Here is a 19,187-nt window from a genome sequence, read left to right as displayed (position 1 = left end):
CTTTGAACCGTTTAGGGTCAGGGTACTGAACGATCCAGAGTGCAATAGTGTAGTATTACTAAATTTTTGAGTGACTCGAAGCCCTTTTAACCCATTAACCATCACTTTTTAGAACAAACTTTTGTTGACCGAATCATAAGCATTTAAATTGGTCACCTGTGTCATGTCATTTCACATTGTTAGACAAGTTTTTGTGGGGTTGAATCAAGTCAATGTTTTGAGCTTATAAAACAGCTACGAAATTGATCGTTCCACTTGTTATTCGTGATATAAGGCTGGCTATATTGGTAAAAGTGGTGGAAATTACAACAAAATTATGCGTTTTATAAGGCGTCGTCATGTTAGTTTTAATAGAAGTTCTATAATTCTATGAAACAGCTTTTAATATAAACTCTACATAAATTTCAAAAGACATATCTCATTAATTTATCTTATTTTTATTTATTTATTCGTTTATTGCGTAAATTGTTGGTATTAATGTACAAAAAATAATATTACAGTGTGGCAGAATAAAACGTGTCTCTAACAAGTAATACATATTTACATTGGCGACAAAAATAATAAGTCACTTTTTAGAAATAAATCATAAATAAAGTAAAGAGTTCACAAGAAGCATTAAATAAGAGAAACCATTCAATGATGCTCTCTCAGAGTTTGCCATAAAAAATAGAGCGCTTTCGCATACCAGATACAATACAATAAGCGGTTTGAGTATTATCGGATTCTCCATTACAAATGCATTTGCACATATATATAGGTCTTAATATATAATAGACCTCAGCTAAATACTCGTTCATCCAGCAATGACAACTTAATATTATTTACAAGTAAACGTTTTAGAAAATTAAATATTAAAACAATAATTTCATAATTACATATGTTTATACCAAACGATTTCGAAAAGCCAACATTAATTTCATTGATAAAAATATTAGCTAAAATTAAGAGTAGCAAATAATAAAATAAAATTAAATAGAAAATCATAAATGTTAACAACTGGGTAGAAATTAAATTAAATAACTAAAGAAATTGCGGGCGATAAAGGAAGGAGTGTTTCGCTTGAAAAGCAGCTATTGCGAAGTATTCGATCGGACGGTGTAGCCATCGCTAGTCTTATCGTCTGCTTGTGAACTTTGAGGCCAACGAGTATAATGACTTGAGTAGCTCTAAGGCGCGTTCATCTGAATTCGAACTGGTGCTGCCGCTGCCGCCCCCGTGGCTCGATGCAATCGTGTTGACTGTACTCTCCTCGGGCTCCTCCACACGTATCTCGAATTTCGTTGTCTCCTCAATACTACCACTTGATTGCGTGACTGCGGGTATTGTTGTCGTCGTCCACGCGCCGGCTTCGGTGGTAGTGCTGGCGACTAAGGGAAAATTAGTTGTGGCTGCCTGCCGAAGTGTGGTGTCCGCTATGCGTGCGGTTGTGGAGACTATTGGCTGAGGTGCCGCGGCTGCAGCTGCTGGCACAGAGGACGCTTTGTGGTGAGCAGACTTGCCACCCTCATTCGCCAACTTGCCGTCCATATCAATGAGCGCATTCAGCAGATGCTTGCGTGAGCGTTCCAAGGCTCTGCCATTTTGGTCGTCACACGTCTGTATGAGTAAGAGTAATAGACTTAGCACCTGACGATTGTGCTCCGCTTGTTGCATAACATTCTTCAGATGTAATGCTTCCGATTCGTTGAGGCCGCCGAACAGTTTGTTGGCAATACGTTGCAAACCATTGCTAGAGGGCAGTGACTCTTGAGGCAGATTGTATGCGTGAAACAGTTCTTGCCAAGAGTCGAATTCAGGTGATTGGTTGCTGGCGGCAGGATGACGTGTGGTCTCTTCGGCAGAACCTACGCGTGTGTAGTGCTCATTGCTTCGCGCTGTGTTGCGTTTTGCATCCGATGAGAGTACATTTAACTGGCCGCGGAGAGTTGTGGCGGGGAGTGATGTTGTAGTGTCCCTTTGTACAAAATTCAATGAACTAATGGTTGTGGTGCGTGGCTCTTTCATGAGACCGTCATTAATTGTCAGAGGGTCAAGGAAATCGGTCTGTGAAATTTGATTCCATGGGTTTTCGGTTGGTTTATTGCCCGCATCAGTGGTGTATGCAGCATTGACTTTGTTATTGCGAGGTATAACAAAGGATTGAGTGTGCTCACCGTGTAGAAATTCTTCATGTTCACTTGATTCACCAAGCGGTGACTGTAATTCTGCTGAGAATTGTTTGCGCAGTTGTTGTCCTCGTGCATCACTGAAACGTGGTCGGTAGGTTGTGGTGTCGGGTGCATCCGTGGTGCTCAAGAAGTCATTGGAGGGTGTAGAAAAGTCGAAGTTGTTGTTAATTTCAGCAGCGATGCTCGATGCGGTGGCTGGCGATTCAGTGGGAAGATAAGTAGCAGCTGTGCCTGAGTTAAACAATGACCTATCGGTCGCTGTAACAGGCTCAAAGTTTGGTTTTCCGCTAACTATTGTTGGTTCAGTCGGTCTGACTGCTTCAAGTTGTGCCCGGAATGTTTTGGGATCCTCTAAATAACTAGATATGGCTTCCGAGAAGACATGTGCAATTTTTCGCGAGTCAGGCTTTTCGGCCAGTTGACTAATTGTAGCACCAGTGGTTCCTATTTGAGGGAATAAGTTGAACTGATCATTGGATGCACCGGATCCATTTGCGTCACTGCTGCGGCCTGTTATGTTGTCTGTAGACTTGCCTCCAGCTGCTTGCAGTCCAAATAGATTAGAATACTGATTGACAGTGCGGTCACTGAGCAGACTGGCACGTATGTCCTCAGACTTTTTGCTAACACCAATGCTGGTTGCGGTTGTAGCGTCAACTTGTTCAGTAATTTTTATGGGTTTTACTGAGTATTTCAATGTTGTTATAGGGATGCTTGCGTCGGTACGGGCTATATCCTTTTTTTCGGCAGAACTACTTACTGAGTTGCTTGATGCGGCATTCTGTTCATTCGCAAAGTATTTGGCCAATGAGACTAAAGCATCAGGTCCCGAAGAGGGAGGTATATCCAAACCTTCGCGTGCTTGTCCTTGGAATTTCGTCTGATCAGCATCATCGAATTTAGTTTTCAGCATGTTAATAGTCTTTATCATTTCCTGTACATTGCGTGTTACCGAGTCATCACCATCAATGAGTGGTTGAGGTGCAAAGAGGAAATCGTCGCCACCAGAATTTGATGTCGTTTTTGGACGTGCGGCGTTGCGAGGCAAATAAGTTGGTCCTGTGGGCGCTGGTGTTGTCGAAGTAGTTGTAAGATCAGCAGAATCTGGACGTTTTCGTCCTCGCTGGACTGGTAAATCTACGTCAAAAGAACTCTTCGACGGTTTCGACGAAACTGAAGTTTTATGTTTCTCACCGGAAGATTCGTGATTGGACCTCATGCCGATTATAAGTGGACGCAGTGTTGTAATGGGTGTTGAGTTTGAGGTGGTATCCTGTGAAATCACTCTTCGTTTGGGATTTGGTGTAGAAGCAACAATATTTGATCCAGCAACCGGTGAACCCTTAATGTAAAATCCTTTGCCTTCAGTAGTCTTAGATTTTGCCACAGTTGGTACAGTTGGTGTGTAAAATGGTGTGCTTCGTGTCGTATCGAGTCGCCGCGCGGTCGAATATGTGCCAAGAGCTTGATATGGTGTAGTATTTGGTAAACGAGATTCTACGAAACGTGTGGAGTATCTTGGCTCATTAGAGTCTGATTCTTCAGATTTAATAGAGGAACCGGAACGTGATTTCGCGCGACCCTCTACAGGGACTACTTGGCGTGGTTTCTCAAGCAATGAAGGTTTCTTATTGAATTCCCGACTCTCAATACCTACTTCTCTCGATTCTTGTGAGCTGAGTTGAGGCTTAACATCCTCGCGAAAACGCTGTTGGCCACGTTTACCATCCCGAGCACGTTCCGCAGACTCCTTTTGATAGTTGTAGCCTTTACGAGTTGTAGAAGAGCGCTCACTGCTGCTGTCAGTGCTATTGCCATTTCCATTGCCATTACCGTTGCTATTGTTGTTGTTATTACTGTTTCTGCTACCATTCTCTTTGGAATTATTGTTTCCGTTCCTACTCGCTTTTTCATTTCCATTTCTATTTCCATTTCCATTTCCATTACCGTTACTATTACTACTATTATCATTTTTATTGCCATCCACATTGTTACTGACATTTCCACGTCGTCCTTCCACATAAGCACTATTACGTCCATTATTTCTTCCACGATTCTCCGCAGATTTTGTTTCCACAATGTCTACATTCGGTTTCTCATAGCCAAAACTGTTGCGCCTTCGGCCGTCTACGAAAGACCCACTTTCAGCGGTAATTTGCGTTTCATCGTTATTGTTATTGTTATCGATACTCGCTGGTATCTGTGTTTTTTCTCCCTTCAATTGTTTTTCGCCGGAAAGATCCTCAAAATCCACAGTCTCCAGAGAAGGTTCCTCATTTGAGTCGAAACGTCGTTCCGGCTTAACCGATTGCCGTGGACGTGGTACTTGATTGTTCACTTTTGCCTTAATATTCAGACCACCACCGACAATATTGAAACCTTGTACCGGTACGGAGGGCCGTATGCGTTGTACACGCTGTTTATTGAGTATCTCTGCACTGTCTGCATAGTAACCGGGTGAGCCGAGACAATTCACCTTGAACCACCAGTCACAAGTGAGTTCACTTTGTTGAAAAATTGTGCCATTGGGACAGAGGAATGATATCTTGCGGCCGTCTTCGCAGATATGAAATACCTGTAGCAATAGCAGAAAGAGAACATATAGTAACTAATAGAACTAGTATTATACGAGTATGGGAACACTTACCTGACAGTCTGTCTCCATGTCGGCAAAGTATCCATTGCCAAATGAGCGGCAACTGAATGTCGTTTTCGGTATACGCGGATAGATGGGGAAATCTATGCCCGGTCTGCCGACCACGCCCTGATACACCTCATAGTCCACATCCTCATCGGAAGAACGCTTTTTCAAGTGATGTTTGTGCTCATTAACGTCCGTATGTGTCTCATAACGTTCCTCCTCAAACTGAGCGGCACCAGTTTGTTTGGCTAAAACACGTGCTGGCGTGTTGTCGCTCTGTTAACGAGTAATAAGAGAATTTTTGTGTTACTCTTTTTATTCAACCACAAGTACAAAAGTGAAATGGAGTTTAAGAGCGCTAATTTTTTTGAGTATTTGTTTATAAATTCTTTCGAGCGTAAAAGTAATGACTCACGATTCGATATAAATATTAGCAAGTTGAAAAATGCGTTTTGATCACAACTTACGTTTGTTTCGGCGCTGCTGACGTGAAGAACTGTGACGGCCAGTAGAGCTGTAAAAAAGTTGAAACATAAAAATAATATAAATAATATAAAGTAATTTGGTGACAGATTTCATTAAGCTCTTCACATTTATTTATTTTTCTTGAAAGTAAGAATGTATGTACATATGACAACATTATATTTTATAACTATTTATTTAAATTGATAAGAAGAAATAGAGTTTTTGATAAGTATGCGCTCATGCATTAAAACCAACTTTTGATCATAGGGTAGTTCGTGGAGAGTTGTCAAGACTTTTATAGGATGTTTAAGGTACCTCACATACAATTACCAATAATATGAAGTAAGGTCAGCCGGATGTTCGAAAATCCTGATATTGATCAAGTTGTCGCCTAATTTTATTTAGACACAAATATACACTATTTTGAGTAAAACACGTTCCTTTATTTCCATTGAAATAACTCATATATTGGCAGATATATGCGGTACAAAGTCATTCGAAAGTTCGCAACTCTTTCTATTAGGTATATGGGGGCTCAGGGAAGTATTGACCCATTTCAGATCATTTAAAATCAATCAAAATTACTATTGACATGAAAGAATTCTGTCTGAATTTCAAATGTATATCCTATATATCGACCGATATTTCCGATCAAAAGTCATCTATAGTTACTTGTGTCCTGGGGTGGAATTTAAAATTGTGCTATATGCGAAGTAGGAGTGGTTGTTGTCCGATTTCGTCCATTTTCGCAATGTGACATAAGAATGTAAAAAGAATGCCATGTCAGAAATCGTTTGGTCGGGTGTATGAGATATTTGATTTCAGCAAAGAATCGGTGATGCCACGCCCATCGTTCAATTTTCACACCGTCTCCCACAAAACCCTCTTATACCCTCTCGAAGGTGAATTAAATGTCTCTGGTATATTTAATTATTGATTTATTGCGCTTTTAGTAGTTTTTAAGAGTATCGTTATATGGGAGGGAGCGGGGTTATCCTCCGATTTCATCCATTATCACACTGTCAAAGTTCTCATAATATTTTATCTCAGCAAATTTGGTTATTCCAGCTTAATTAGTTTAGGAGATATGTACATTAAACTTGTAAGAGGGCGGGGCCACGCCCACTTTTTCAAAAATTTTTGCCCACAGGTGCACCTTGCTACTGCGATTCCCTGTACCGAGTAAGAGTTTTATATCTTAGTTTAGTCCTTAGTTATGGCACTTTATGTGTTTTCGGTTAATGGCGATTTGTGGGCGTGGCAGTGGCCCGATTACGCCCATCTACGAAATTGAATTTTTTTTGTACTGAGGAACCCGCATACCAAGTTTCTTAAATATATCACAATTTTTACTCAAGTTACAGCTTGCGGGGACGGACAGACAGACAGTCTACCTGATTTCAATTCGCCTCGTCATTCTGATCATTTATATACATATGTATAACCCAATATCTATCCCGCTTAGTTTTAGGTGATACGTACAACCGTTGGGTACTAATACTACTCTTCTTCTTCTTAATTGGCGTAGACACAGCTTACGCGATTATAGCCGAGTTAACAACAGCGCGCCAGTCGTTTCTTCTTTTCGCTACGTGGCGCCAATTGGATATTCCAAGCGAAGCCAGGTCCTTCTCCACTTGGTCCTTCCAACGGAGTGGTGGTCTTCCTCTTCCTCTGCTTCCCCCGGCGGGTACTGCGTCGAATACTTTCAGAGCTGGAGCGTTTTCGTCCATCCGGACAACATGACCCAGCCAGCGTAGCCGCTGTCTTTTAATTCGCTGAACTATGTCGATGTCGTCATATATCTCATACTGCTCATTGTTCCATCGAATGCGATATTCGCCGTGGCCAACGCGCAAAGCACCATAAATCTTTCGCAATCCGAAGCAGTTGGTAATCTTTCATTAATTATTTTTACGTGGGGGGTCCAAACCCGGCGCACAACCCCATGGAGGGGATGTTTCACCTTCTCACTTTAGCTCGCCTTCAAACGGATGTTCTTAGGCTACCCAGAGGATACTTGGTCAAAGACCGGAAGTTGTGAGCTGCTTGAGCCATGTGTAAAAGAATCGTTTCTGGCCACTCCCAAGTGAATGGCGATCAGAGAACTTTCCTCACTTGCGTGAACTTCTACACATGACTCCACATGACTCCATCCTCCACTAATACTACTACTAATCAATTATTCTTCGTTTTCCACGATTATATTTTTGTGATATAGGTAACAGACATATTTGTTTCTTAAATGACACAGAAAATCAAATTTTAAAAATCCATACTTCCATTGACCTTGAATACAAAATTCAACGACTGTATATATGGCATATCACTGTGTATACGCTGCGAATATTGTGATAAAAAAATCCAATGATTATAAATTAGTTACGCAATCGGATGCAGCGGTGTCGCTGTGAAATCTCTTTGTAATCCGCACAGATACCGCACACCCAACAAAATTGTTGGCCTCGAAACTGTTTGTGGTTGTTGTCGTTTGATTTGCAATGTGTGATTAATGTTGTAATATTAATATTTAATGTCTACTTTGATTTGTGTGTTAATTTTTGCAGTGATGCTATGCTTGCATATTTTTTGGAAATATTTTTCGCAAAAATTCATTAATCTCGTCATCTTGGATCCAATGAAGCTTGTCGATAACGAGGGTCAAAGTACAATGGTGAATATGAAATTCGAAAATCGTGTTATTTGCGTGCGAAAAGTGTTAACATGTCGCAATGGTTCGTTGGGTCAAGTTTGCACTTGAGCATAATTGGAGGAAACGAATTTGGTTTTGTGTTTGGTACCAGCACGCGATTCAAGAGTCGCTGACTTTTGGTTGTCAAGTCGGATAAGCAACTCCAGTGGTTTTTGTAAATTTTTTACATTTTAAATTAACGGTATGATTTTTCATGTAGGTTTCAAATAGTAATCATAATTTATCACTTTGGTGCCTTTGTTATGCATCACTGTATGTATATCTGATAGACCTTATACACCTTAACTTGAACTCCTAACCTTAAACAAAGAGACATCAATTAAGAAATTGTTTCGAAATGCCTTTGATCCGCCCATTTTGTCCTTTTTGCAATAAGTTGGACGCTATTAGAAGCAAAATATATCTTGCATTATATTTTTTAACGCATTTTAACAGAAGTTCATCATAAGCTGCTTTCGCTAGGAGAGTATGCTGAACCTGTTTCACTGGAGTTCGGGCAATGGAGAGATATGATTTGGTTCCGATTAAGTATACCTAAAAACTACGACGAGGAATTTATTTATAGATGACGTCGGGTTTAATGTTTAATGTCGATGACGTCACATTTAATGTCTTCAATTGACTCAAAACCGTTTCCCCGGAGCAGCCGTTCGAGTTTACTGAATAGTCAAAAGTAACACTGAGCTAAATCAGGTGAATACGGTGTTTGCGTCACGATATTGGTTAGAAATTTGGCGAAAAACTCACGAAGAATCAATGCTGTAGGCGACGGTGCATTATCGTGGTGCAAAAACCGAGAGTTGTCGGCCCGTAATTTCAGCCGCTTTTTAGGAATATCTTCGTGCAAACGACGCATAACAGTCAAATGGTATACCTTTTTGACAGTTTGATTTTTGAACTGCTTTGACGTGATTTTTTCGCCATCGGCTTATTTTTGCCACGATATTGGGTCAATCGATCGCCTGTCTCCGGGTCGTAAGCATAGATGCAAGATTCATTGCCAGTGGTAATAAGTTTTATGACTTCCTAGTAGTCGAAAAGCATTGTTTCACAGTCGTTACCCCGATGCGTTGATCATCAGTTGATTTTGATGGACGTCCTGGACGTGGTTCGTCATCAATGCCTTCTCGGCTCTCTTTGAATAACTTGTACCAATCAAAACACTTACTTGCGACAAACAATTGCCACCGAAGGCCTTTTCCAACGTTCTGAACGCTTCTGCATCAGAAATTTTGTTCCGCACACAAAAATTAATGAAACTTCTTTGTTGAATTATTTCACTCATCGTAAAAATCGTCGAATGAACTTTATGTACTTCAGAAAGACAAACGAATGCAAAACACGAATTTGATATTGGGCACAGATGTCGCTGACAGTCATACCAACCTAGCAAAAATATATTTCGACGAATGGGTTTTCGCGCGAAATTTAAATTAAAAAGTCTTACTATATTTTGCCCACAGTTGACTTTAAAGAAATTCAAGGAAAATCATTTTTGAATATATTGTATGTAAATGAGTTCTTGCGCAATAAATGGGTAAAATCGACACTCTTTACTCTATACTCTAGCTCCTTTACCCCTATTAAATATATGGATTAACGAACTTCATCAGAGAGCATTTTAAGTATTAAGAGGTTACATGCTTTTACGGATTTCAAAAAATTGTTTTTTATTGTCTTAATAAATTCTACAACACCTCTAAAATATTGTCATAAACTGTCATAATGCTTTCGGAGACACAGGATTCAGAACTTGTGCTCTCGAGGCTAGGTAGGCTAAGTGCGCCGCCTTTAATTACGTTTTCCTCAAAACTGTGTTTTTTCCCTTAATCCAGTGGCGTATCTACCTGCCTACAAGTTTCATGAGGTGGTTCGAACAAAAGTGAATTTTTACAAAATAAATAAGTATATGAAGACTTTGATAACGAAGATTTTACTGACATACTTTTATTAAAAGAGCGAAGAGAAAAAACGAAGAACAAATTGGGTTTTCGCCAGAAAAAGTTTTATTATACATTTCTTCAATGGGACTGGAAGCCTACAAGACGTTGCGATAGCTTTCCTGTATCAGTTGGGGCAATCTTAAACGGCAAATCTTACTTGAGATCGACCATGAGTCAGAGTAGACTGTCCAATTTTGCGATTCTCTCAATAGAATGTGAAACTGCTTCAACTTTAAATTACAATGATAAGATACCTATGTGATTTTGCAGCGATCAAAGCTAGAAAAGTGCATCTTTAAGTTCTATCACTATTTTTAAGAAAGATATAAGCCAAAAGATATAAGACAAATTCGAGTAAAAATTAATATTTTTCATTGTTATTCAGATTATTACATTGTGAGTGTACAACTCTTTATCTTTTATAATAAATTTTGTAAAAAAATTTGTTGAAATATTTTTCTGAATATTTAAAAACAGCGAAGATCGTTTTGCCGCCCCCAAGACGTTGCGTCCGGGGCGACGGCACCCTGCGCCCCCCTAGCTACGCCACTGCCTTAATCCAAGTTCTAAGTTAAAGTTTTAACTAAAATATATTTTTTCACTTTAAATGAACCTGTAAAGAAATTATTTGCCAAGCATCTTCTAATAAAATAAATTTTTTATTTGAGAAAAAAAAAAAAGGCTGTTTTTTACCCGAGGAAACACATGTAAACCCTTAAGACCATAATGTTTTTTAGAATAAATTTAAAATTGAATTTTATTTAATTTACAAAAAATTCAATGACTGGTAATGACAGGTCTGGTAATATGGCAATTCATATTTATTCACGTACCGCTTAGTACAAATTTCACTTCCAGACTCCGTGTTTCCATTTTAAAGACAAAAAAATCTGAAACGAAAAAAAAACAAAAAGAATTTGATAAGATATTTTTTCGGAATAAAATATTTTTATACTTAAATTTTCATAGATATTATATAATTTGAGTATAAAAGAGTGTACAAGTCACAATTAATAAAAATATATCAATATGTAAAGCATGTGTTGATATTTTAAGGTTAGCTAAAATACAAGATTTTATATATAAAAAATATAAAGTTTTTTCAAAACAATTAAATTTTACTAAATGCACCAAATCTTGGAAAAGACTCGTAAAAAGAAGATCGACACACACCACCTGAACGTCGATTTCAAAGCTGCCTTTGACAGCACGAAAGGGAGCTGCCTTTCTGCCGTAATGTCTGAATTTGGTATCCCAGCAAAACTAGTGCGGCTGTGCAATACCAAAAGCTCCGTCAAGATCGGGAAGGACCTCTCCGAGCCGTTCTATACCAAACGAGGTTTCAGACAAGGCGACTCTCTTTCGTACTCTGAAAGTATTAGACGCAGTACCCGACGGGGGAAGCAGAGGGAAGGATGAGGCCTGTCACATTTCCGACTTCTACTCAGTTGTAGAAAACAGGTAGAGAAGGACCTGTCTGCACTTGTCATCTCGAATTGCGAACCATTGCGAAAAGAAGAAACGACTGGTGCGCTGTTGTTAACTTCTAGTATATATTTTTTGAATGTAAATGAGTATAAAAATTTTATAGTTTCAACACCCTTTACTAAATGAGTGATATGAAAGGAACTTGAACGAAATGAGCGACACCAAAAGAGAATTGCCGTTGATGACGACAATAAAGTCCTCGCATGAACAAAGTTGTATTTACTATATATAATATATTTGCTTAAGGGCTTTAGAAGCTCTTCCAGTTTGGGAAAGAAATAAGCTATATATCAAATAATATTACTAGTAGCATATACCAATACAATAAAAGGTAAACACAAATGCGCACATAATGCCACATAGTTGCATCGTCTTACAGTTGACGCCACTTTGACGCTAATGCGGCTGTTTATTTGCCACATTTGGTCAGTGTACTCAGCGGTTGCACTTTAGAGCTCGTGCGAGTGTTCTTTTTTTGGTTATTTTTTACCTAAAACATATGTATGTAATGGAATTGTGAAAACATGTGCAACGAGGATTACTAAACGCCGCTTTTGCTTAGCCGCGGCGCGTTGCGAAGGTGTGACAGGCCCCATAAAACTGGGAAGGACGTTTGTGTAGGCAGTCAACATTTGAAACTCGCCATGCCGCTATTGCGACATCACAAATAAAAAGAAAAAGTGAAGACACGGAAGTTGTTTACAAACATGCAACGTTTCTACGTGCCTTTTTAAATTCACTGATTATTTCTGGTCTGGAGTATTGCTCATGCAACTTACCTAAACAATTCCATATATAATAAATATTTGTTCAAAAATGTATTAATAAATTAGTTTTATATAAAACTTATTTCTAAAAGGCACTTAGTTAAATTGCAGCGAAGCTTAAATATCCTTCCCAAAAAAAAAAGATTCCTTACAAGAAGTTTAATCGGCTAGTTTGTAGACAAACTATAAGCAAAAGATCTGAGTTCTTTCTTCGGAGATTGCACTGTTGCCTTGGACAATAACCCATGCCAAATTTCGTGAAGACATTTCCTCAAAAAAAATTTTTTCTATACAAACACTCGGTCCCGAACGTTCAGTTTGTACAATGTACATAGGGGCATAATTTCAGCTTGATATCTCAAAAATTACGGGACTAGTTCGTATATCTACAGACAGATGGGTATGGCTCAATCGAATCAGCTCCTTATGCTTAACCTTTATACTTTATGGGGTTTTGACGTTTCCTTTAGGTAAGATCGTGGCAAACTTAATACACTCTGGTCCGGTTAGATTTAAAGCCTAAGTGACAAAGATAAACATTAAAATGTAATGACATTCAGCAAAATGCTTCGTTAGCTAAACTCTCCACTTCTGAACGGTCTGAAACACCTGAAAGCCTAAACTAAAGGTTCACTGGGTACGGTATGTACTTTTAATTAGAATAGAAGAGGGGGAAGACTCCATTTATACAAATTATCATTGTAAAATATTTTAAGGAAATAATATAAATAAAATCTAGAATAAGCACAAAATAGTAAAAAGTATAATATTGGAGTATAATAAATATGTAATAGAATAAAAAAATAAATATTAATAAACTCGATTTAGCGTACGTGCGCTTGTTGTTATACTACATAAAAACGCTTAATTGAAGCTGATCAAAGCTTTGCAATTATTATACTCTTGATAACGACAACTTAATTGCTCAACACACACAAGTAAACGATGCGAAACCACTCGTAAATCTTCATATGATATGTAAATAGCATCTATGTGTGTACAATGTACATTGTACATATATCTATTTACATATATATCTATCAAAATAAGTAAGAAGCAATAACTTGGCTTACACAAAGATTATCTAAAGAGTCTGCAAAAAGATATATAAACAAAAATTAATTAAATGCACGAAAATTTAAAGATTTCATTTGCTGGCTTCTTCTTCTGTTTTTTCCCTTAACGACAACAACTATAATTGCAGTCTAATTTTAGATTAGAAGATTGCATAGAGATATAAATTATAAGTGCGGCTTCAAGCCTGGAAAATCAACAATTGACCAGGTATTCAAGATGCACCAAACATTGAAAAAGACCCGTAAAAAGAGGATCGACACACACCACGTCTTCGTCGATTTTAAAAGCCCGAAAAGGAACGCTCTTCATGCCGCTATGTCTGAATTTGGTATCGCCGCAAAACTAAAACGGCTGTGTAAACTGACGTTGAGCAATATCAAAAGCTCCGTCAGGATCGGACAAGGCGACTCTCTATCGTGCGACTTCTTCAATCTACTACTGGACAAAATAATTCAAGTTGCAGAGCTTAATCGAGTATGTACAATCGTCTATAAGAGTACACAGCTGCTGGCGTACGCCGGTGATATTGACATCATTGGCCTCAACAACCGCGCCATTAGTTTTGCTTTCTCTAGAATGAGTAAGGAAGCGAAGCAAATGTGTCTGGTAGTGCACGAGGGCAAGACGAAATATCTTTAGTCATCAAACAAACAGTCGTTGCACTCGCGATTGGCTCTCACGTCACTGTTGACAGTCATAATTTTGAAGTCGTAGATAACTTCGTCTATCTTGGAACCTGCGTAAACACCACCAACAATGTCAGCCTGGAAATCCAATGCAGGATAACTCTTGCCAACTGGTGCTACTTCGGACTGAGTAGGCAATTGAGAAGTAAAGTCCTCTCTCGAAGAACAAAAACAAAACACTACAAGTATAAGTCACTCATTATTCCCGTCCTGCTCTATGGGGGAGAGGCATGGACGATGACAACACCTGATTAGTCGGCGCTAAGAGTTTTCGAGGGAAAGGTTCTGCGGAAGATCTATGGTCTTTTGCGCATTGGCAACGGCGAATGTTAAAGTATGTAATTTGTAATAAGTCATAATTGAAACATAGCGAAATCATTTAAGACGTGAAAAATTAAGACTAGCCGCAAGTGCTAACTAATCGGTAATACCGTAGTTGCCATAATAAGACTAATAATAATTAACAACGAAGTAGACACAATTACAACAAAACAAGCACACATTTTCTTTAATATTTTTTTTTCATAAAACACTGACATTATCGAAGCTTTTTGTCGATTTGCCATGTTCACTTAAGACTGATCACCGACGCGGCTGCCAGCCGAAAAATCCTCGAGAAAAGCGGTGGGAGAAGATGCATTGGAGTGCAGACTCAGGAAGTAGATGGAAAGTGTTTATTCAGCGACGTCAGAGACGGCTTGTGGATGAACAGGTGCAGAATTAGCAGACTAAACACCGGTCAGACAGCAAAGTCATCTGCTGGCAGCTTAAAGTCAGCACAATCGCTTAAAAGCTTCAAAAACGAAAGAAAAAAACTGCCACTTATTTGTTATTCAATGTTTTCGCTAAGGCATCTGGCTTTTTTCATTTCGTTTTCATTTATAGAAATGGCTAAGTGCAAGTACCGTTTGAAATTTTGCATATAACGGCTGGCAGTCATTGCTGACACCTCTTGTGTTCATAAGCTGCATGCTGGAACTCGCTTTTTTATACCTATGCGGTTTTCTATTTCTTATTGTTGTTGCCGTTGCATATTTAACTCCCAACTTCCGTATGCAAAAGGTAAAAAAAGGTGAAAAAGGTAATGGGCAAAAATTAACATGAAAAGTAAAGAAAAGAAACATTTGAAACGCCTGTTAACCGAGAGGCCAATTACGCGGCAATTTCGTGGACACGGCCACAGCCAACACGACAGATTCTTGAGTGACAAGCGTGCGAGACCAACAATAACAAAGTCGGCGAAGATGGAGCGAAAACAAAGGAAAGGGCTATTTTAGTTTGAAAAACAAAGTTAATGATAATGAGGAAAATAGGTGAATTTGCCACTTTCCACCGTTTTGCGGCTTAACAAGCTGTTACTAAAACTACAACTAGCCGACCGGAAACGGACACATATGCTTTACTTGCTCGTGATAAATAACATACTGTAATATACGAACAACAACAACGTAGCTGTATTGGTTTGTATGCTTGTTGCGTCATCTTCATTCGTGCCCCAACATTTGCTTGAGCGACATTCACGCTTTCAGTGCTGCGAGTATTTAATCTGATATGAAATTGAGAAAGTCTGAAGTCCGAAGTAAATTAAGCGAATTGCCAAAGCAACGAAATTACAGCTTCGTACTTGGCTATAAATGAAATGATATTGGTGGTTCCGCTTAGAACGTCCTTCAGCTGAAGAGGTTGCGTTAGAAGGTTGGTTCATAAATCACTGACCCTTTGGATTGAGTGCTGTTGATGTGGTGGATATTACGTCTAAAAGGGAATCAGAATTGAATGTATATGCTTTGTAGTTAGTTCTAACTCTCAATAAATGAAATTGGGATTAAAAGATTTACAAAATGAGCTGCAACATAAGCTGAGCCGCTGAAGGTATCAAAGGAACGTATTGAAAATATCGTTAATGCACAGTAACTTCAAATAGTGTAAAAATTGCAACGTATTACTTACGATTTTTCTCTGAGTTCCAGTGTTATTTTCCAGTTCTCAGACCTCAAAATAATTCTCACTAATAAAAAATTAGCGCCAATAAAGAGTTAGTCGCCCAGACAGCGACTTACTTCGAACCAATTATGTACTACGAAAATGGAATTGAAAATTTAGAAGATCGCTGTTATCCGCTCCGTATTTGAATTGCATAAAATAATTGAAAGGAGGTAAACAATTAGTATATACAGCAACTACCTATGGGAATGACACGATTTCGACAGATCTTTAGTGTTGAGTGTATAGTCGAAGAGACCGAAACCCGTATCGATTTTGACAGATCTTGGCGGCCTTGTTTAACCGATTACTGTCAAATTTTGTCAGTGTATTTAGTAAGGTTTACCATATCATTCCACTTTGGTACAGTGCTTGGAAATTGCCTAAGATTATTACGCAAGTTCGCGTTCTCTGGTAGCTACTAAGTGCTATTCGTCGTTATTGACGCTCATTTCCAGCTTGATGGTTTCGTCCTGGCCTTATTTCTTTAAATCAAAGTGAACGATCTCTAATTTAAAAAAAAAAATGATGCGTCGTCTCATGTTTCACGACTAAACGTGGAAACTCTATAATTTCGAGAAATGGCCCAGTCAAATGGTCGCCAATATTATGTGATTTAACGTCTCTAAAATATTATCTCTGGACCATTGAAGCAGCAACTTCGAGGAGCTCGAAGGCAACATTCAGAGCACTATGTACATACTATAAAACCGGAATTCCAGCCAAAATGCTTTAACAGATCTTCGAAAATTGACATAAAGTGGTGGAGGTATGCAAACGGTGCCATGGTGACCATGTGACCGACATTTTGTTCAAATCAGTAGTGACATTAAATTATTTGCATAACAAAAAAAAAAAAAAAAAAAAAAACAGAACCCATTTTGACCAAATTTGAGAGATTTATTTCATTTTAACATTAGATCGTTCTTGTTGGTAGACTCAGTACTCTCTTTACGCTACCATTGCATGCAATTAGGAATTAATTAATCTCTTAGAATATTTGTAGTGGAGATTGATTAGTGGAAAAGCTTTAAAAATATTTGAAATGTCAATAAAACATCTTTATATTTTCTAAACTAACATTACTTATTTCTGTATTGCTTGTAGAAAAAGAGCCTCATTCCGTGTTCATTAGATAGAAAATGTGACTAGTTCATAAAAGTTTGAGGACTTATTGTTCGTGGCCTTTCGAGTACAAAAGGATGTGATTAGTCTCTTCATAAGCCATAATAAAATAAACAGTGTCTTTGCCACTGATTTCGGATTCAACTAGTATTAATTTTTTGCAGAAAACACGGCGGCATCTGGATAATAATACAAGTAGTCAAAATTTGCTAAGTTAACCATATCTCGTTAAGTGTCCATACTTTTACCGCCTTTTATTTCGCAGTGATCTTATAAGTAAAAAGTGATCTACGAACTAATAGAAACAACTATATTTGAACTCTCAACCAACGTTTCTGCTAGATTCTTACTCTCAGCATTTGCTTATAATGCGAGTAGCAGTACGAAGTAACTAAAAAATAGACTTATAGTTACTTTGAATGAAATTAAATTGCCACAATTAACTCACATAAAATCAACGGCATATTTATATTTATATGCGATTATTACGTATTATTTATATATTTTCGTAAATTTTTAGTCACTGATGCCCTAAAAGTTACATATATGCCATGCCTCGCTGCAGCCGCCGCCCTCCAAAATTTACAAACTCATTGGTGATTATAAGATATCATAATTGCACAAGCATCTGTATTACCACATATGCATATGTATGTGTGTATGTATGGATTTTTCATATTAGATATTCATTTGCTTCGGCTTCTACTAACAGCCAACTCATTTATACAAAGCCAAGAAGCGTTTACGCCGCAACTTCCGCAATGGAAATTAAGCTTTTATATGAAGTTATGATTATGATATGCATATGTTCATACTTTATATGTAGATACATAAGCGAATTCCAGTATGTGCATATGCAAAAGAGTTAATTACCACAGTTTTGGTAATTTAATTGCTTTTTTAATTGCCGCTTTTTCGGTATTCATTGCATGTTTGCTGTTATTAAGTTACTTATACGGGTATATATGGTAGTTGGCTCTGCTATTTTACTAACAAACATTTATGTGCAACCTTTGTTGGTTTGTTTTGTGCCTAAGTGCTCATTAGCTTTTCATTGCCTATCGGTGAGCAATTACCACAATTATGCGCTGCTGAAGGTAATTTTTCAAATGTTTCAATTTTTACTCTTCGGGTGGGTTCTTCGTTGTATTGCCTTAAATACAGCCGCAGCGTGTGTATTTGCTATTCAAATTAGTTATTAATTAAGAAATTAAGTGCTACTCCGAAAACTGTGAAATTTTCGTAGCGAATACTCGAACACGCTCAAGAATTGAAAGCATACATTTGGCTGCTGAGTACATGAGGTATATTTTTGTAAGTGGTAAGTGGTGTATATAAAATTATGTAGATGAGAAAGTTTTCATTAAGCCTGTAAAAAGCCTATAAAGTATAAGGTCTAGGGCTTATTTCATTATTAAAAAAATGTATATATGAAAGCATAGGTATATGAGTACGTTTATAAGAAATAATAAAAAATATATGCTTGTATTATAGTTAAAAAAGCCATAATACATTTAGAAAGCTACTCATTCTCTCCAAAAATGCTGAAAAATGGCAACTTGAACACAGTAACTTGGTGCTACTAGTCTTACTATATTAAATAAGTTCAATCGCACTTGATATTGCTGATAAAAAAATATGAATTTCAGGTTTCTATCTTAAGTCTTTCCTATTCAGCTTCTAAATGGTATTTAAAGCTCTACAAATGTTTCTACAGTTTGGCATCTCTCACCAAAGCAATATGTGCAAACTGTCTTTTGCATTGAAGGCTTCGCTACTGCAAGCAAACGCAATACAACAACAAATGCAACGGAGCTTATGCAACATTTGAACTTCAAGTTGAACAACATAGCCATTTATCAAAGAGCTCAGAGCATTTGCAGCGCCAGCAAAAACAAATCGCAAAGTGAGCAAAATATATGTACATATGTATGTGCAAAGGCAGAGTTTGTGAAACAAAAAGTGCCAAGTAAGTATTAGCATAATAGTTACGGGGTGCATTTAAGCAACTGCGAACAAGTTATGCTTGGCAGCGAATCGAAGCCGTGTTGTGTAGCCAAGAGTGGGATGGTCTTGCATGGTGATTTGAGTGGCCGGTTGTAGGTGCATATATTGTGATTGCAAGACAGAA

General features: G+C 38.0%; 1 protein-coding gene across 1 annotated transcript; it reads right to left on the bottom strand.

Moving 5' to 3' along the window:
- Positions 1-466: 466 nt before the first annotated feature.
- Positions 467-10,803, bottom strand: LOC126751261 (probable serine/threonine-protein kinase nek3). The gene is made up of 4 exons (XM_050461378.1): positions 10,764-10,803; positions 5,277-5,323; positions 4,816-5,085; positions 467-4,743 (listed from the first exon to the last, which is right to left on the bottom strand). Exons 1-4 carry the CDS (start codon positions 10,801-10,803, stop codon positions 1,114-1,116), a joined length of 3,987 nt encoding a protein of 1,328 aa, XP_050317335.1. The 3' UTR covers positions 467-1,113.
- Between the last annotated feature and the right edge of the window lie 8,384 nt (positions 10,804-19,187).

Source organism: Bactrocera neohumeralis, chromosome 2 (genome assembly GCF_024586455.1).
Source record: "Bactrocera neohumeralis isolate Rockhampton chromosome 2, APGP_CSIRO_Bneo_wtdbg2-racon-allhic-juicebox.fasta_v2, whole genome shotgun sequence".
NCBI classification, from domain to species: domain Eukaryota; kingdom Metazoa; phylum Arthropoda; class Insecta; order Diptera; family Tephritidae; genus Bactrocera; species Bactrocera neohumeralis.
Note: the sequence above shows the minus strand (reverse complement) of the source record. Positions and strands in the feature narration are given on the sequence as shown.

What these genes read in the sequence shown, in the direction of transcription:
- LOC126751261 (XM_050461378.1), bottom strand. Translation starts at nt 10,803, where the DNA reads ATGGAAACACGGAGTCTGGAAGTGAAATTTGTACTAAGCG. An exon ending in TCAGCAGCGCCGAAACAAAC is followed by an intron (nt 5,086 to 5,276) that starts GTAAGTTGTGAT and finishes ACTCGTTAACAG; the next exon opens with AGCGACAACACGCCAGCACG. An exon ending in ACATGGAGACAGACTGTCAG is followed by an intron (nt 4,744 to 4,815) that starts GTAAGTGTTCCC and finishes CTATTGCTACAG; the next exon opens with GTATTTCATATCTGCGAAGA.